The sequence below is a fragment of the Callorhinchus milii genome, unplaced genomic scaffold, assembly GCF_018977255.1.
Source record: "Callorhinchus milii isolate IMCB2004 unplaced genomic scaffold, IMCB_Cmil_1.0 Scaffold12, whole genome shotgun sequence".
NCBI classification, from domain to species: domain Eukaryota; kingdom Metazoa; phylum Chordata; class Chondrichthyes; order Chimaeriformes; family Callorhinchidae; genus Callorhinchus; species Callorhinchus milii.
The window spans coordinates 2,595,794-2,616,582 of NW_024704753.1; the positions used below are offsets into that span (position 1 = coordinate 2,595,794).

General features: G+C 42.6%; 1 protein-coding gene across 1 annotated transcript; it reads right to left on the reverse strand.

Moving 5' to 3' along the window:
* Nucleotides 1-8,158: 8,158 nt before the first annotated feature.
* On the reverse strand, nt 8,159-10,630 carry lrrn1 (leucine rich repeat neuronal 1; the record flags this gene model as incomplete). The annotated part of the gene is made up of 1 exon (XM_007903381.2): nt 8,159-10,630. A coding segment is annotated over one exon (2,289 nt), but the record flags the coding sequence as incomplete, so codon positions are not given.
* Between the last annotated feature and the right edge of the window lie 10,159 nt (nt 10,631-20,789).

A 20,789-nucleotide genomic window follows, 5' to 3' on the forward strand; every position in this document is an offset into this window, starting at 1 on the left:
CCACGAGCAGCCTTGAAGTGAGTGATCAATTTCTATGCAGACTGATGACTGCAGTCCAGAGCCAATGAAGGTTATCCATTCCTACTGTCTCCCTCCCAGAATTGGTAGGATGTCTGTGCTGGGATGCCTCAAGAGCAATACTTTCAGTCCCACGCACCTGCCCTTTCTCCATACCCCTGTTGCTGACTCTTTTTAAGGTATCTGTCTAGTTCCCTCTTGAAGGCCAATATGGATTTTGCCTGAACTACCACTCATCAACAACTTATCATGTAGGATAGCGTCTCAGAGCGCTAACTACTCTCTGGTTGGAAAAAAAAATGTGCCAAAAGGGTTTAACAATGAATCCGGAGTAAGACTGCGAAATGGCCACTTGTGATTTAGGAATACAGTATTCCAAGTGGGACATCAAGGAGAGCATCAATTGCACCAGAGAGCTGGCAGTAAATTGTGTACAGGCTTTTTCCACAGGTAATTACTGTCAGATATCAGTAAATTCTGTTTGGTTTGAACTTTCCTTTTCGTTGCCTCTCCCCACAATGTGTCTGATGGAGTATTGCAAATGTCGTTAAGATTTCTCGTGAATGTTGCTCACAGAATCACAGTACAGTCACAAAACAATAGCTGTGATAATACTCAGGCAGAATGCAGTCCACAAACTTAAACATTATATAGATCCGTACTGCCGAAATAGGCAAGAGATCAATATTGCCTCGTGCAAGCCACCTATTGAAAATGCGACTTTGTGAAATGAACTAGGACCATGATCAGAACCCTGACCGCTTTCGTCCTTTCAGCTAAACCATTATTGATTATTGATTATCATTATTGATATTTTACCAACTACATGCAAGAGTCACTCATCTATAACAAAGCGCAGGCTCACAACAACAAATAACAAACCAACGTATTCCAATTATATAGCGCCTTTCGCATCAGGAGGAAGTCCCCAAGGCTCTGGAGGACATCCTAACCTAATACGTTCATCCCTTGTCTCAAGAGTAATAATTATACCCCAGATTTTAGACCAAGAATCTTGTTACCTGATATAAATCCATCAGAGCAGTGTTTTTTAACACTGGAAAATGGGAACGGATCAGCCAATACTTAATCCAACCTTTTTGGTCGGCCAACAAAATACATTAGAATACAATTCAATTTGTTCGGTTTGAATTAGGATACATTGCCATATTCTTTAATATAATAAGACATGAAGAAACATAAATCTAGCTGCCTTTGCCTCTGTTGAGAGTCCAGCCTGTCCATTCTCAATGAGTGGACTTGTGAGCGGGACTGACTGACTGAATGTGAGACCGAGATTACTGAGGTCAGTCTTGCTTGAAAGCCTGCAGCTTGAAAACCTCTCAGTTCTTCGCACTGGGGATAGATGAGAATGCTCTGAATGCTTTCAAGCCCCTGACAGTGAACGTTCCAAGATACACAGGTCTATTATTGCTCAATTGGTACCTTGCTGGCTCTCTTTGGATCTCACTGCAGATGTGCCAGATGGAATAGCAGACCTTGCAATCTATTTCACTGAGTATTGGAGTCTTAGATAAGCACCCAGCCTACAAATCAAAGCCAAACCCCAAATTTCTATTACAGAGTAATGGGTAAATTATCAATGGTGTCCAATACTGTTATGAGATGCTTTGATAGTCTGTTTTCCTTTTAGACCATTAAAGTATCTATTTATAATATATGCCTTAATGGTCTAAATCCGTGCATTAAGTATAGAGCCTTAATCACATTGTTGAGACATCTCAAAGAATATATTGGAGAGAGGATTTGCTGTGTATTTTGTGGGCAATATTTAGAACAGACAAGCCATATATTACCATAAATATATCAAGGCCATAAATTATACGTTGCATTGACTTGATACAATGTCGGGATAATTAATTTGGAGTTGAAGTACAGCATTTTATTTCAGCACTCTATAAGCACTATGAAACTTTCAGAAACTTTGCTTTAAAGAGAGATATATTCCACGCTTTTCAAGGATAACTTTGGTTCAATCCTCTATCTGAAATTGAATCTTAATTCAATCTCAGACCTGATTCAACCACCTGGGAAATGCTTTCTGTGTTTTTTAATACAAAGCATTGACAGTGATGGTTTTTCTAGTGGAATTGAATTAAGTATGCCATTTTTGGGCTGCATTCACACAAACATATGTGACTATAGCTATTTCTACCTGTTGTGTACATTATCCAGAGCGGACATTTGTAAATGAACAAGTCAATAATAGTAATGATAATACATGCATTTGGTATAGCACCTTTCAAGTTAAGAGGATATTCATCCCACAGGGCAAATGATGGACATTGGAAGTCCACAAAACAGCATAGTAACTGTGTATTTTTGTGTACAAAACACACTTTAGGTTAAAACTGTGTCTCCTGAGCAACCAAAAAAAAGAGGAAATATTTCAAATCGTGAAGCGCATTTTCTGTTCGTTACACCATTTCTCAGGGCATCTAATGGATCTGCCCCCTGGAGGAGAAACAGCCTGAAAATATGCTAAAGATCTTCAAAAAGACCACAGAGATGGATTTAGTGATGCGAGACACTATTTTGGATCAAAGGCATCAGGAGTAGGTCCCGAATGAGTGGGAGCGGAAGATGTCCTTCTCCATTCCCTCCACGGGACAAATGATGGACATTGAAAGTACTAAAAACAGTATTAATTGGGAATCTCAGTCAAACACCACATTGTTGCTGCCACATAGTACTTTATTGAGCAAGAAAGGTTTTTTAAAAATATATAAATGTCTACTCCAAGGATACATTTCAATTGATAAAGGATTTAAATCCTCAATCAACAACAAATTACATTTGTATAGCTCCTTTTACGTCAGGAGGACGTTCCAAAGCACTGAACAGTCAGCAATCCACACCCGAGTAGGATCAGGAGGGGTGGAGGGGAGGGTGGGGGTAGGAGGGTGACTGAAGGCACAGTCAAAGAGAAGGGTGTTTAGACGGGTGTTGAAGGAGGTAAGGGAGGGGCCGAGGTGGAGGGACTGTGGGATGGAGTTCCTGAGGGTGGGGCAGAGTAGCTGAAGGCCCAAGTTTCACCATAAATACTTGGGTGAAAGTGCTGGACATTGGAAGTCCAACACATCCACAAAACAAAAGATTACTAATTGCATTCAGTATTTCCATTGTCACTGAAAGTGAAATATTTTATTGCCTTCTGTTTTGAACCTATGGCCAGTTTTGAAGACAGGAGGAATCTCTAATTAAATGGGGTTTGACGAAGAGGTCTGCATTGCAACCGAGAAAGGACGTTAAGATGACAAATGCGCGGTCCACTGATAATTAATATTAAAATGCAATGAAATGTAAATTCATGTAATTGATTCAGTATATCAGAGCGCTAATGTTTATAATTTGCTTTGAAACACAATACACTTAGCGTGTTCATTTATCCGTCGGCTACTTTAAATGACCATTTCTAACCGCTCGATAATATTTTATGATATAACCTCAAAATGTTAATGGTCTTGATAATGGTACAGATGCATTATCTTCCAGTGTGCTGTGCAAGCCTGAATTTTCTAGCCCTAAATACAATAGTTCCCAGAAAAGCACAGCCACACTAAGGCATTTGTGGTTTTGTTATTAAGCACTGTTTGTGTAACAATGCACCAATGTTTGCCTTGTTGTTTGACACTAGGAAATTTGTAATAGGAAGTCACAAAATAGCTCTTAATGGCTATTTTGTGGAGTTCTGTGGTGTAGTGGTGAGAGCACTCGCCTCGCAAGTGAGATGATCCGGGGATCCATTCTCAGGCGGGGCGAAACTTTAGGCAAGTTTCCTTACTCCACATGCCTCTGCTTACCCAGCAGTTGATCGGTGGATCTCTTTCCGGGCGTAATAACCTCTCAAGAAAAAAATATTAATTCGATCACTCAATCAAATGATCGAGTGATCCACGACTGTTTGTGGGACACTGCCATGTGCAACTGGCTGCTGTGTTTCTCCCACAAAATACCCAAGCGATCCACTTTACAATATATTCTGTGAAACGCTTTGATATGTCTCAATGACGTGATAAGGCGCAGTATCAATTGCAAGGATTATTATTATTATTTTTGACAGTTAAAACAGGAGGATTGTTGACCACTGTTGATACTGAGAGTAATTTCCTCCTTTTTTTTCCAATAGTGGTTCAGGAGATCCCTTCAGTGATGTGTTGAGATATTTCTTTTAAAAGCGCATATTGTCAGAGTCCTGCAAACATACCCTGCAACATCACACCCCGGTGCATTACTATTCTGAAGAAAAATGTTCCATTGTGCCTTTACCGCCATTAATTATTCCACTTGCTTGGGTTTGAACGTAGCCGAGTACAATCGGAATATTAAACCATCTAGTCATACCACCCAGGAGCACACGGCTCCACACCACCTCCTCTGATGTGCTTAAGCTGTAAGAAGTCTGCCTGTCTTCTGTACGCAGAAGAATTCTCAGATCTCGCTGAAAGAGCTAACTGCTCTATGACTGCTCTTCTTGCAAAGTCGTTCAAGGCCGCACAGCGATGTTTTGCCATGCAATTTCCTGGAGAATTTAACAGTTCGGCGGTTGACTCTCGAGGCTCCATTACTTCACTCCAAATGAAACGTTATCCCAAAGCACCTTGACGTTATAAATTCACAAGCAAAACAACAACAAAAAAATAGTCTTAGGTCAGGAAAAGGCCAAATCAAAAACACTGAAGACCGTACAGAAATAATTCCGGTTGTCTGTTCCTAAACTGACCCTTCACAACCCCCTTAAATGATTGTCCTTAGTGCAACAAAATATTTTCTCTATAAATAGGACTCATTCCGATTGTTTGAGAATCTTTGTGAAAGTATTTGCAGATTCAGAAAGAGAGTCTCTCAAGAGGTAAATATAGGAAAATGGAAGATTCTCAAACCCCATGATCTTGGATCTTGGCTGAGAAATCACAGCTCGAAGTGTTTTGCGAAGCAGGCAATTAAAATAGCTCTTTGATCAAAAGGAAAGTGACTGAATCTCCTCACAAATCACTGCTTTAATCCAATGCCAGTTCTCCCCCCTCACCTGCTCCCCTCCCAACACAGATTGCTGGGGGTCATCTGGACATCTGGATCGATTCAGTGAGATAAGGAACCCCTCCAAGAATCACGTGACCTGCCTCAGACTGCAGACGCTACCTTATCAATGGCATGCACAACCCCTGTGTGTCACCGAGCAGCAGTGAAAGAGAATAAACCAATGCATTTGATGAAAAGTTCCAGACACAAGGGACCACCATTGATCAGCTTCAGGGAGGACAATGAAGTTGACACGATTGATATTTCAATCGTAATGGATGCTCTGAAGGTGACAATGACAAAGTGGGGGATGGGGGAAGGGGATGGCGGGGGAAGATATTGGAGTGGTTTCTGGTTGGTTTGCTAGGGCAGGGGGTTTCATATTGACCTCTCTGCTCCCTTACTCTCAGCAGTCTCCGGCCTGCTCCACCACCTCTGCCCGGACTGCTCCGCCGTCGGCGGTCGGGCCTTCAGCCTCTCTGCTCCCACCCTTTGGGACTCCATCCCACATTCCCTTTGCCTTGCTCCCTCCCTTGTCTCCTTCAAGGCGTGTCTCAAGACCCTGGACTTCGCCATATGTAACTGTGGGTCACCTCCTCCCCGACCAGCGCCATTACAACTGCGAAGTGGAGACGAGGAGGCGATCGCAAGACTCTCTTCCAGCTTCTTAGAGGAAGTCTTCAGCCTTTGTGGTATATTTTCGCCCACAAAATATAATCAATTCACTTTACAGTATATTCTGTGAAGCGCTTTGAGACGTCTCGAAGACATGATAAGTCGCTAAACCAAATGCAAGGATTATTATTATTATTATTATCTCCCCAAAGCAACATAGCTAACCTGAACGGGATGACGTGTCAACTTGCGTCTAAACCTAATTGTAAAAAAAGGACTTAAAATAGCTTTCCTTTCAAGTCAGAGTCTATTTGCTTAGCTCAGCATCGTCTTGGGACTTCCTAGAACAATAGAGAAAATTCCTATAGAAAGCAATTAAGGGGACTCACACCCCTAGCGAACAAAGAAACGGTGACTATCTAACAATTTTGCAAATGCCTAAATGTTAATTTTTTTAAAACAAAATACACGTAATGTAGTCAGAATTATTCCACGAAAGTCTATCGAGAATAGCTTGTGTTCAGACTATAAATCAGGGGGTCTGTGTACCCCGCCTACACTAGTGTATAGGAGAGCAATAGCAAACACCTACGTGCTGTCCAAGGTACGAAATGCAATCAGTTTTGATTCTATCTCAAAACACTGGCAAAAACTTTTGTCCTTTTTCTATTGTGTTTGGCTTGTGTGATTCGTGTATTCATCCGAGCCATAAATAGAGGCAATAGTTACAAACATATCCCGCTGGGGCTAGTTTCTGCTCTGTGGTTTATTTGTAGTAAGGGCTTTAATGCCCTCACTCTTTACGTGACAGTAACATGCTATTGCCAATAGCCCACAACACATGCTTGTTCTCTCAGCAAAGTGAAAGGAGACTCATTTATCTGGGTATATTTTGCTAAACGTGGAGCTCAGCAATTTACTTCAAGCAGAGGTGACCTTGAAAAACAGTGACCGCGAACGCGAGAAAAGTACGAGTTAAAGCCTCTATAAATACACGCAGATCTGATGTGTTTTAACCTTTGTTGGACATATATGCTGTGGTACTGCAATAGTGTACGTATTTTGAAATGCTAAACAAAGTTGGGGATCAGACAGCTATCCGAGTTGTAAAATTTACAAATGAGCCTCCTTTATTCTATTTTATTTCCGAGCCGCTTTCTTCCTTCCAGCAGGAAAGTGCAGTGCGCAAAACATTAATGCAACTCTGATCTGCTCGCTGGTGAAAGTCACACAGCACACACGGCAAGACAGAAAACACCAGCCTCAACTCCTTACGTGTAGTGCTCAGTTATTGGGAGGTGTTCCTGAAAAAGTGAATAAACTCATCCCGAACGTGGCAATTGGGTTCAAGCCATTTTGCAGCTACACAGTGCATTAAGCGCGACCTTTCGGTTGAGATTACAGCAGTATAAACATTGACTTGCTTGCTCCAGTCTGTGCTCTTTAAAAGGTTGACCATTGCTTAACCTTGGCTGTGATTGTAGGAGGCCTGAGGTTTCATCTCCGAACAAAGAGCTTCACGCGTAACCTCTATCTATAACGTTCTTGCAAAATGATTTACTTCCACTTTCCAGTGATGAGCTCGAATTGAATTGTATTCTATAATCAGGAAAGCACAGAGGGGTCAAACTCCTTTGACATATCAAATGTTACGAGATGTAGGAAATTCACAGACACTGATCACAGCTTCAAGTAAGAACACTTTAATCAGAGTCTCAAAGCTCTATAAAAATCAAGATCAAAACTGTAATTTAATAGAGTTTCGTCTTCATTTTACACTATACTTTTCAAGCCATTCTGAATCACAGTAAAATTCAATGCTTAAACTATATGGATACTAAATGCAGTTAAGGAGACATTCAGAAAATACCTGGCAGCTAAAGTCCCTCATTTAATCAGCTAAAAATCTATTTTTTATTTTTTTTATATAGAAACGCGGCAATTTTTTTTTAAAGTACACCGTTCAATTATTGTTTTAACATTAACTGCACAATCGTCTAAGATAAGTGTCAAAAAACTAGTTTAAGCAAAGAAGGCAAATTAAAATGTACAAGTGTTTGGGCTTTCAAATTCCAAAAAAGAGCAAATTATAGTTGATACAACAATACAATTTAGTTAGCTAACAACATTCAATGGACAGAATGGAACAGGTCTAATCCTCACATGTCAGCTTTAGGAATCTAAAAGAAACACTAGAACATGGCAATGGATCAGTATTGGACAGTTAATATGAACCACATTTGCTGAATATGAGGTATCGGCTCCTCAAGGCTTGACGCAGCAAAGTTGCTCCATCGAATGACACTGGTTGACTTGTGTTGTCACCAGTTCCTACTGGCTTCTGCAGTGAAAGAAGAGATAAGTAATGAAGCTCAACAACCCAGGCATTTTCGCAGGATAAACGGACCTGGTTTCTCCCTCCCGCCCCACACCCAAACCCCCCCCCACCCCACCCCACCCACCACCCACCCCGCCCCCTCTCCCCCATGTCCTTCGACGGCGATACGCTATACTAAAAGTCTTTGAAATATCCATCTGTCCTCACAGCTCTGCCAAAAGTTAGCAAAGTCAAATACAAAAGAGTTTGGGAACTTTCACTTTTGCAGAAAAAAAGCAAAAAAGTCTCCGTGCTCCCTTTAAACTGGAAGCAAAAATTCCTTCAGAATTACCACACGTAGTAGCTTCTCGTTGTGTCGACAGGAGTAGGCTTCACCTCAGAAGAGCCATCTTTTTCCTTCTCGCTGTCCCCTTCCCACAGGTTGATGAGTGGTGGGTAAAGCTCGTTCAACGGGATGGAAGATGTCTTCTGCATGTATTTCTTCAGCGAGTGGTGATAGTTCTTCCGCTTGAGGCGTTTTGTGATGTAAACTGCTATCGAGGCGATGCTGATGATGGCGAACATTGAACCCATAACCGCTGCCAGCGCTGTGCTCGTTCCTTGATCGGTAATGTCCAAGGAGAACGCCACGCCCTTGGTGGTGACATTGACGCACGATTTCTGCGTCTGCTGGTGGATGTTAGAGACGCTGAGACAGACCTCGTACTCCGTGGAGGGCTGAAGGTGCGTCAGGTTGTACTCGTGCACGTCGACGGGAACCCTGGCAGTGTAGGTGATGTGAGGGTTGTCTATCTTCATGGTGGCCGAGGACCACTTCAAGTTGGAGGTCATGACGTTGGAGTTCACTTTCCACGAGACCAAGATAGAGTGCGATTCGGTTTGCTTCACGTAAAGTTTTAGCACGTGCGTGCCGTCCAGGAGTGTTCCGTTAACTCGAATGGTCGCAACTCTGGTATCTGCTCCTTCCGAGTTCTGAGCGACACAAGTGTACCTTCCCGAGTCTTCAATCTGGATCTGAGTGACTTCCAGAGTCCCCTCGTTGCTCAGCCTGTACTTGTCTGAGAGAGTGTCGACCGTGATTTTACTTCCCAGAGGCGTGACCCAGTAGATTTCCGGTTCAGGTTCCGCCATGGCTCGACAGTCCAAAGAGACCGTCATGTCAATGTCCACGTTGAGGTGGTTGGGGAAGGTATCGTGAGCAATCATTGGGAGGCACTGCTCCACAGTCTCCTGGGAGAGGACTTCTTTGACTTGCTGTCCTCTGTATTCTGGTGGCATGGCGCAAAACATGGACTGGGGCTCCATGAAGCGAATTGTGGTCTTGTTCGAATTCATCCACTGGATGACACAATCGCATCTGATGGGGTTACTGTGAATGCTCACCTCACGCAGATTGGGAAGACAACCCACGGTCTTTTCATAGAGAGCGTTCAGGGCGTTATTGTTGAGCATCAAGCTCTCAAGGGACGGGAGGTCACGGAATGCGTAGCGGTGAATGTACGACAGTTTAGGGTTATTCGTGGCTTCCAGTTTGGTCAGTTCGGGTAAGTTATCCAGGGCGTACCGGTCAATAGAAACGAGCTCGGCCATGTTGTTAATACCGAGTTCTTTCAAGCGAAGCATGTTTTTAAAATCACCTTCTTGAATTTTGTGCACCGGATTCTTGTTCAAATCGAGGAATTTCAAGACGGGCACATTCTGAAGTGAGAGTTGAGGTACTCTTCCCAGTTTGTTATCATAGAACGAGAGGCTTTCTAGACTATCTAACCCGACCAGGGCATTGCTAGGGATTTCAGTCAGTTCCATTGCTGCTAAAACCAGGCTCCTCAGATTGTTCAGAGGACGGAAATTCATATCTAAGATGCCAATCACCGGGTTTTCTCCGATCATGAGAATCTCCAGGTTAGGTGTGGACTCAAACCAATGGCTGTCGATCACTCGGAGTTTGTTGGAGTTCAGGTGAAGCCTCAATAAGTTCCGCAGACCAGAAAAGGCGTTGGCAGAAATGCTGTTAATCTGGTTGTGATTTATGTACAATTCCTGGAGATTAATGAGGTCCTTAAGGCAATAATTGGGCATCTCCGCTATCTGGTTTTCCTCCAAGTGCAGGGTCGTGAGCTGGCTAAGGTTTGTCAGCCCCACGTCTTGGATGTGGGTGAAATTGTTCTGGGAGAGATCCAGCTCGGTAAGGTTGAACAGCTGCTCGAGTTCAGCCGTGGTCTTGCCGATATTGTTGCTCTGCAGAAGGAGCACTTGGGTGTCAGCGGACAGGTTGACGGGGATTCTGGTCAAGCGCAGGTCGTTGCAGTCCACCGTGGTGGCTTCCCGGTAGGTCGACTGCGGAGTGAACCAAGGCCGGATTTCACACACGCACAGCTGTGGGCATTCGCTCTGGTGCATGGAAGCTTCGATCACCGAAACGATCAAGGAGGCCATCAACACTTGACAGACAGGCAAACACATCTTCCCTCTGCTACGATTTTTGTCTCTATCTTCCCTCGAAGCGACTGACGAAATTATCACAAGGCGACAGCCAGCCACACTTCTGTCACAGTTGTTGAACTGAAGGGATGCGCTGCTTAGATTCACAGCACGCACTGCATTGGGTTTAATTGATTATCGGTGGTTTGAGGTTAATCTTGATCCTTGATTTGGAAGCTCTCGGTTGCAAATTCTTTTTTTCCCCGCAAACCGGAATCTGCAAGAAGACCTGAAAGAAAAATCAGATTGCAGGAGCGATTAGGACAATTATTATTATTATAATAATAATAATAACAATCCTTATATATGATAATAAACCCCAATTTCATCGTTGAAATGTCTCAATCCGCTTCTCAGGATTTACTATCTTAATAGTGATGACGCTTTCATTCGATACAGCGCCTTATCACGTCATTGAGATGTCTCAAAGCGCTTCACGGGCGTACACTGTAAAGTGAATCGACTGTGTATTTTGTGGGTGAAACATTGCAAACAATTGTGTGGAGCAGTGATATAACTTCTGGATGACTCCACATGTCAGGCTCCCCAAATAAAAATGAATACATAGGACTACCTTTCTATGTTATTGTTGGTGTACATTCTCATTAAAAAATTCAATTCAACGTTAAAAAAGTTCAATTGCACATTAAATTGTGCGTGGAATCATCTTGCGTTGCTTCAGAAATAAAGGCAAATTGTATTTTCTGGTTGAAATCTCCCAAGTTTCCAGTCTAGAGAACAGGTGCGATTTAGAGAAACTTCAACCCTATTTCCATAATCTCCAAAAGAAATCGAAACCCATGGTCATAAATGGTGCTTTATTTTAATTATTATTGTTAGCCCTTAATATTTTCCTGCATTAAATCTCCCAAGAGGTGTTCGAGTGTCATCCTTGCATCTGATGCAGCGTCTTTCACGTCAGGAAGATGTCTCAAAGCGCTTCACGGATGTGCTGACTGAGAGGCAAGTGTGCTATCAACTGAGCCAGGCTGACACCCATATCTCTGTGGCAGTGCAAAAAAAAAGGTCTCTGATTGACGTAAGGAGCCAAAAAAAAGTAATGCAAGACTCATCAATTAATATGCAAATGATGTATTCGACTTGTCAAATACCAAAGGCTTTCTCAATTACAATTAAAACCCACAGGGAGTTTGAAGAAATAAAAGAGTGAAACTATCATCCAAACTGGAGACAGCTTTCTCAAAAATACATTGCTCATATTCCACAGCCAGCGTTATCTATCCCTTGTCAGCAATAAAGACAACTTGCTGCAGCGCTCCCAGTATTGTATTGGTTTCACTTCAATGGAACACTTATTCCCTGACAATCTCGCATGATGAATGTTATCTCATCAACTCCTGGCTTTGTCTTTCCACTCCAGTTCTAATCTAATTTTCCCTTATAGTAAATATCCATTTGCAGATAATTCTGCATTATTGTTCCGTGCTTCACTGTAGCTTTGGGCTATGCCACATCGGTCACACAAAAACATAACCAATTTGATGAAAGTTCCCGCCTTTCCAAACCATTATTGCAATGATTGTATTTGCCATTATGATTAGAGGTAGTGAATCACACTTGGAATGCGAATGCATTAATAATATTAATAATTATGCTAATATTACTGCGACTAATAATAATCAACATCGCATTTGATGATAGCGCCGTATCACCTCGTCCAGATGTCTCAAAGTGCTTCACAGGACTTTACTGCAACATGTAGTGACTGTGGATGTTCCACACCATTAACAAGCGTGGTCCTGTGTTAGCTTTGCAGTGAAACAATTCAGGAGCTGTGTGGGTCTATTTCAGAAAATATGAATTTTATTCCAAAATGTTCTTTTATTTTGAAAAAGCTATTATTTTATTATTATTGGAGTTACCATAATACACTGAGATGTTTCGGTGACGATGTGATAAGACACTAAATCAAATGCAAGGAGTATTATTAATTTTTTTTATTATTATTATGGGACATTACTGGCACAGGATCCATTGCTGCATTTGCCAATATAACATTCCCTTCTTTTCTCTCCAATTATACTTTGAAAGTGCTTTGAGACATTTATTATTAGAGGCATAAGTACCAACTGCAGTTATTGTAACAGATAGTTTTGTCAACTGTTGGGGGCATTTTTCTTGATTTAATTTTCTTCAATATTGTTTCTTTACGTCTATATTTGCAATAGAATAAAGGCTAAATTGGGTAGGTGATGCGAAATACAGGAAGAGCTGTGTGGAAGGGGAAAAAAAATTCAACTGTCTTATTTGTTGCATTTATTCTAAAGCCATTGGACTGAGCAGAACAAATGGGATCACCACTGCACTGAATATGCATTGGAGGCAACGAGAGAGATGTCACAGCTTCTGCTGGATAGCTCCGTCATTCATCCTGCAAACGTCACGGACACTAACCCCCAACACTCTAGATCTCTAGCCCATTAGCACTGAGCAACAGGCAGCAAAATTCTCCAGAGAGAATGCCCAAATGCTTTGTGTCGCCTCTGGTAACAGGAGCTTTATTCACTCGACCCTATGGCACTAAACTCCAATTGCTGGTAGATCTCATTACCGTCTTGTTCTCAAGTCACAGAAACATCTACAGACGTGAGAGCCTTTTCTTAGTCAACAATGTCGAGGGATCAGGCAAATAAATACAGGAAAAACGTATTTGCCCCAGGTTGATGAGCCGCTAACTGGAGACAAAAAATGTAAGAACATCACCAAACTATACTAAGGGAGAGGTTAGGAGGATTTTTCTCCAGACAAAGTTACGATACAGCAATCAATATTGTTGGTTTGGGTTCAATTAGTGGTGTCTTTCATTTATTTTCACATGCAAGATATTCTAATTCTTGTCTGTGATAGATGTTTGTTAGGTCAGGGTATCAAGGGACGCTGGGAAAGGACGGGTAATTAGATTCGAGGTACCGATCAGCCATATATCTTGTAGAATGGCGGAACGGGCTCGAGGGGCTGAATGGCCTCCTCCCGTGTGGTAAGATTCCATAATTTACTAAACTGAATCTCTCACACTCCTATTCCTGTCATGTTTTAGCAAAAGCCAACTCATCCCAGGAAGGAGCCAGCTCATTAGATGACGGCAGAGGCATTGAAATTGGAAGGAACTGGGAAATTCCCTCATGTTCAGGTCTATAATCATACAGGGCAAGAGGACTCGTCAGAGAGACAACCACCTTGGGATGCTTCCTGTAGCTTTCCCAGTGTCTACTTACAGCAGCTTGACAACTGACTGGTCACGTTCTCACTCCTGCAGAATTGCAATGTGTCCGAGGATGACAACTCTACCATAAATTGAAAACAAAGTGCAGACTTTAAAAGTACTTAAAATTGTGCTCTTCAACTTAATGGGGGTTATGTTGCTCGGATAATTCCACCATAAATGTAAATTCATTTATAAATATAGATTTAAGGAAAGAGAATTAATGAAGGAGTTCATTGAAACCCAATAAACGTAACATATTAACAACTGCAGCTTTTGAACCCAGTTAATGTTTGGCAATAAAAATTGCACTTTTCGTTAAAATGAGCACTCCCACAATTTACAATCTAAACTTTTATGTGCAACTAAATGCCTAAATGTGTGATACCGTAATTCATTCCCTGGGTCGCCTAGAGGCAGCAAATCGCTAACTGAAAAACTAGGCAAATGTTACTTAAATGACAAGATGCTAGTAATCATAGCACAGAAGACTAAATTAAAGCAATTATGCTCTTGATAGGCTGTTTTATGTTGTTCTGAAGGCAAAAAACTGAACCAAGACACCAGAAATCACTTCCCAAAATTTTACGATGGGTGAAAATATATTTTGCTCGTGAAGGATGTGATTCCCATGTGTATGGCATTCCTACGCTATCAATTGTGAAACTCTCACCCGTGAAACATAGAAACAGGAGTAGGCTATTCAGCCCCTTGAGCCTGTTTATAAGATTGTGGCTGCTCTACACCTCAAGTACAAGTATCTTCTCTTGCCCCATATCCCTTAATGCCCTGACTTAACCAATATCTATCTACCTCCGTCTTGAAGATTCAGGGCTGGCTTGCTCTGTGCTTTTTATAAAGTTTAGTTTTCTCCCTCAATCACTCCGCCTTGCCCCATCCTTCCCATTTGCAAATCACCCCTTGAGACCTTCCTCTTTGACGGTGCTTACGGTAACCGGGGTCGTTTAACTCTCTTTGCATTCAATAAAATTGCTTTTAATGAAATAAATAAAAGAAAAATAATCCTAGCAATTTGATACAGGGCTTTTCACACCAGGAAGGAGTGCATCTCGAAGCCCTTCACAGGATATACTGTAAAGTATCGCAATGAAAGTAGAAATGCCTCAATTTAGTTTCTCTTGCTGCCATTTTTGCCAGGGTCTTGTCCGAAGTAATTAAATACTTTTGCACGAGCAACGAACACAAGGTAATGATTGATGCACAGATCAGAGCCATTTCTATTTCCAATACGTCAATGATTATATACCAACTAGCTTTTGCTTTAGGTCAGCCTGGTGTCTTGACACATACGGAAACCCATCACCGCACTTAGGTGTATGCAAGCCAAACGGAGATTTCCATGCATCCCACTTACACATAGAAATTCCAGAGATAAATTGTTGTTATGTAATGCGCTCTCTCTCCCCATGGAGGGATGCATCCAGCTTACCTAATTCCCGAAAGTATTAGGGGCAGGTTGGCGAGAGCCAAGGCTCGGGGACACCAGAGTGTGCACTTGCTTGAAACTAGAAAGAGGTTAAATGGAAAATATACTTGTTGGACGTTTGTACCAAACTGTCACAGAAATTAATAATTAACATCATGGAATTCAGTGGGACATTTCATTGCTAGTAAAAGCGGTATTGTGGTGCAAGGTAAGGTGGAGGGTGTGAAATTGTATCAGTGTCACATTCATGGTTGACTGTCTATGTTTTGTTCATCAACTCCATCAAAGCTCTAGCCTGGCTTTCCTGCCGAAAAGAGACATTTCTTTGGGCTTTTGCAGTTGATCAGCGCTTTAAGCTACAAGTCAGAGATATTCCAGGACCCCCAATACAGTCCATAAAGAGATTTATTTTGTGAATTAAAGTGAAGTCGGAGAATGTATAACAGGACACCACAACCCACCACTTGATCTGCAGTACTTTGGCTGTGTAAATAATAAACCTTGCCTCTACATAGACCTTGGAAAGATATGCAAGGTCCGGGGAAGGTGGAGGGAGCGAAAGAGAAAGTAATAAGTCTGCATCAATAAGCACAGCTTCCTTATCTGACCAGTAAGAAGGGGCTTTGACAGTAGTAATAGAAACCAGACAATCCTGGACAACCGAATGAAGAGAAAATGCAGATGGCCAGTGAGTTGAAGATGTGCACACAACAGTGCATAAACTTGGATGAGCTGTTAAGCCAAAGTCTCGTCTGTCTGCTCTGGTGGAGGCTAAAGATCCAAGATGTTATCTTAGTTTCGGGTTCTACTCCAAAACTAACGAGATACTTGAAAGAAAGTGCAAACCAGTGGCATTTCCAGAGGCCGAACGTTTCCAAATGCCCAGGTCAGAAAAATCTAAATGGGCAATGCAGAGATTAGAAGCAGACGAGAACCAGTCACTTTAGAGCTTGGTAGTCATTTGCCTGAATTTACATGTCATGAAGTGTCCCTTTCTTATGGGCTAAACAATGAAAGGACAGTAGGATTTCTCTTTCTGCGAGACATAATTTCACTAAAGGAGGGGTCTCCTGCAACTTGCCAAATCAAATGAACCAATTCTATGGCAACAATCACTGACTTTCTAGAATTAAGCATGTACAATACGTCCCAGCAGATTAGAATACAAGCTATCAGTTTGAACTCCATTCCCCAGTTACACTGGGCACCAATTGTATTTGCATAGATAGAAACAGTCAACATAACTAATGTAAGCAAAATAATCAATTCTGCCCAGATCCGATGAGAATTTGGATCTAATCTAATTAGCAAGCGTTTGCTCCGTTAACATTGAACCTTAACTCTGCTTTGAGTGAAGAGAAACGAATCACAGGAGGCAAGAGAGACTCTTTCTGCATTAAAACAAATGCACGCAGAGGCAATAATGAACAGAATAATGACCTTGTTAAAAGCAGGCGGCAGCAGCCTTGGGTTCAGCTCTGCTTTGTCTCCTGCTTTAACAGTCCCTGGTGTACGAAAACCAATGCCGAAACGCCCCTGCACATTACCATATCACAGTCGGAATCTCAAGACAAGTTAAGCAGCAGCGTTGAGTCAATTATATAAAGAGGGAATTTCAATTTGACTGGGTGCAAGTGTTCTGGCATGTTCACACGGTGGAATTTTGTGGTTCAGTCTACTGTTCGAGGGCCACTGGAACGTTTGGAAACTGATTCCCTCATATCCTGGGTGCCTACTGTGTGCAAATGCACCATTGGTCTTGGCAGACAACGGCGTTGGGATTCAGTGCTACTTCTCGATGTTGGTGACCATCAACGGCAGTAGAAAAATGCAGCATCGGTCGACCAAGTTAGTTAGCCGTTAAACCGGTTAGTGATCCGAACTCAGTGCTTCACACCATTTTTCAGACACGGGGAAGCGAGGACTTGCAATTCCACCTAGTCTTCGCCTGTGAGAGCACTTTGCCTTCAAAAAGCGAAGAGGAATGCGCAGGAATGTGGCAAAAAGTCTTTCAATTCAGTCTTAATTTAGAAGCTGCTTCTCTCAGAGAATCTTAAAGCACAGAAGGAGGCCATTCGGCCCATCATGCCTGTGCCAGCTCTTTGAAAAAGCTACCAACTAGTCCCCACTCCCCCGCTCTTACCCCATAACTTCATAGGATAGTTGTAGGAATCCAGCTTCCAAATTAAAACGCAGTTTAGGAATTTTTCCACGATTCGGCAGACTTTAAATTTTAAAACCAAAACGGTCTTAGGGGCTAAGATTAAGTGGAATTTCAGTCTCCCGGGACCCTGAAATGGCCAGTGATTTACTACGACTCCAGTCTGATTGGAATATAGCTCTTCATTCCATTGACTTCTGCTCCCACTGAGCTCAGCGTTAATTAAAAACAGTTTCAATTCATTTGCACAGACCTTAACGTGTTTCAAAGAACCACGTGTGAAAGAGCTCCCAGATATTGATTCAATTCCAGCTCCAGAACAGCTGGATTACATTATTCTCAGTTATTAATTTATTTATTATGCTCTTGAACGTGAATTTCAGGCTGATTGTAGAAGGTGAATGTTACGGTTGAGAAGGGAGGTATAGTGGAAAGAAACTAACCCATAATAATAATGGACCTTTCGAGGCAATACCTTCGATAGACCTCTCTATCCCCTGAACGCACCCATGTCTTCTCTTGGTCTTCACGTATCACAAAGTGCAACATGTGATGTGCTAATAATCATTGTATGTGCTAATCATCACATACAGCATTTTCACACACACCTCGCTGCCTTACGCTGTAAACGCAACAATTTGGGCAGAAACATCTTTGAATGGGCCAACGGTTTCTTTGGAAGAGGTTCCTTCTTTCAGAAGGGCAGAATGTTTGGTACCTACAGATGGAGTATCGTTGACTGTGATGTTGTCTCACTCTCCGGCCCACCCCTCCCCCCACCGCCCTCCCCTCCACCCCGGGGGCATTAAGCAATCACATGCTGCTTCAGGTTGCCCAATGGTAAGCTTTGGGACGCCTCTAGGGCACGCACAAAAGAATGTCTTTTCTTCATTTTCACTGCTCTCTCTCTCTCTCTCTCTCTCTCCTCGAGTGTCATTGTGTTCACTGCTGCAAGCTGAAGGGACAAAAAAATGCTTCACGCTTGACTGTTCCCGTTGTACTCTGACTTTGAGGCCTTTAATTGAAGGTGACTAGCATGTAAGTTGCTATATTTACACTATCCTGAGAAATTAGGCACCTGACAGAGATATCCTGAAATGCTGCGAATAACTGGGGAAAGAAGAGAATGCACGATGGAATCCAGTCCAGCAATCCACCTGCCTCGGTACAAGAGGCTGGTTGAATACACGGGCAAGACTTCCGACTTGCTGCAATGTCCTTGAAATCAGAGGATGCACGCGATGCTGACTGGGTGATGGTACGTTATAACTCCGACTTCAAATCACAGGCCGCGAAATGAATCACTGTTACTTTTTCCAATCAGGTCAGGATTGATGAATGGTGGCGGCTTTCCACGCTACCTGTGCGATAACGCTCTCTGCCTCGCTTTCCCCTTTTGTCTTCTATGCCTTGAACCTTAGGGAAATTCAAGTATCTATCAACAAACGCACCACCACAGCCTCTGAGTCACGCAAAACCAGATTCCTCTCGCTCCCAGCCCGACCCTCAACCGGCGCTGTCCTGGGCTTCAGTAACATTCTCGTCTCAATTCCACATCAGACATCTCGCCCTCTCTCTCTTGTGTTACTGCTGCTCAAAGCTCAACCGTGGACACATTTGGACTCTTCCTGCCTCTGATTTTCCTCTTATTTTCTCTACTGCAACCTTCTTAGCTGTTAAAAGGAGCTGGTCCTTATGTCCTTATGTCCTTTAGCGATGTCCCTGATGTCCAACTGGTGTTCCGAAGGCTAGTTCTTCAAAAGAAACAGCTTTGAATGCAAGACTGGATTTGCAAACCTTTCAAAAATTCTACATGATGTTTAACATCCATTTTAACTATGGTCTTAAGGCTAAGACCATGAGAAATCTCTGCTCTCTGGTTCTCATTTTAATAAACTAGATGTTTTTAAGCGCATTGCCTTGATAAATAGCGGTTGCTAAATCATTGCTGAGCTGACAGCTGGGACCTAACAGCAAACACATCACCTCTGAATCGCAGTAACAAGTTCCTATGGGATTGGGGTATTTTAACAATACACTTAGGACAGACAACCTTTCAGAACAGAAAGGTAACAAATGTGAGATTACAGCAGTTTCTTCCGATCCGAATCAGTCAACTCACCAAACCTGATTTGAGAAAATATTACTAACCTTCATTAGTTATCAAATCAATGATCTGCACAGCTCTGAGCTGGAATGAATAGGTTTGGATGAAGGTCAATAGCGTTACAGGATTAAGCGGCCACAGATGCAGAAGAATGCACCGATGGAAGGGCAAAGCATTGATCACCACACAATGGGGTGAAAAGGTTACGTCAGGCAGTGAATAAGGGCAGGCGAGAAGTTCGCTGGGTCAATGCTAGTTCAGACTCTGGCTGTGTGGGAAAGAATCTGAATGCAGTGCTACAGGGACTCCACATTTACATCAAGAAGCAGGAGTCCTATTGCATGACAGGCAGGCAGACCGGGAATCACAAAGCTCTCTCGGGTTCTTGGGCGTAACAAAAAGAGTGCGCAAGGTCTGGGTTTACAGCTGTCCTTAATTTAGATTCCCATCTGCCTTGTGAATTCGGGTGGATAGGAAGGCACCTCCACAACTGGTCTTTAGCCTGCAGATCCATTTTATCTCATCGTTTTAAGAATGGGGGTAAAATTCTTCAATTTAGCCTTCATTTGGGAGCCCTGCGTTCTCTGAATTAAGATTTCAGAATGAACGCTTCAGTTTCGAAGAACTTTGCCCAGTTCCGCGTCGTTTTAAATCTGACGACAAAATGCAGGCTTTATAGTAGGTTCCACGTTTTGTGCAGTCACGAGCGGGCCTTGAGTAATAATATAATAATAATAATAATCCTTGCATTTGATATAGCACCTTCTCATCGAGGCATCCCAAAGTGCTTCAAGGAATATACTGTACAGTGAATTGACCGTATATTCCATGAATAAAACCCGGCAGCCAATTGCGTCCCACAAACATTCCTGGATTGAGTGACCAGTTTATCATTATTATTTTCTTTTTGAAGGAATTATTACCCCCTAAAAGTGATCCGCCAATCGACTAACAACCGGATTCCTACTTACTGCTGGGTAAGCAGAGGCGGGTGGAGCAAGGCAACATGCTCAACATTTCACGTCTTGACTCACTGACTTGTGCAAGAAGGGTCTACATGTACCAGTTTCAGTTATGTGCGGCTCTGCAACACGCTACACTTGCTCAGTGAGCTAACGCTGGCATGAACCTTCAGTGACTGTGGTCGGTGTGAGAGTTTTTTTTATTTTTATTTGGAGTTGAGGTACAGATCAGCCATGATCTAATAGAATGGCGGAACAGGCTCGAGAGGCTGAATGGCCTCCTCCTGTTCCAATGTTCCTATGTATAAGAACAGTGCGAATCAGAGGTCTTCACCGCCTCAGCTTTGTACTGAGGACCAGGTTGACTCCAGGCGTTATACACGGGTGACTTTCA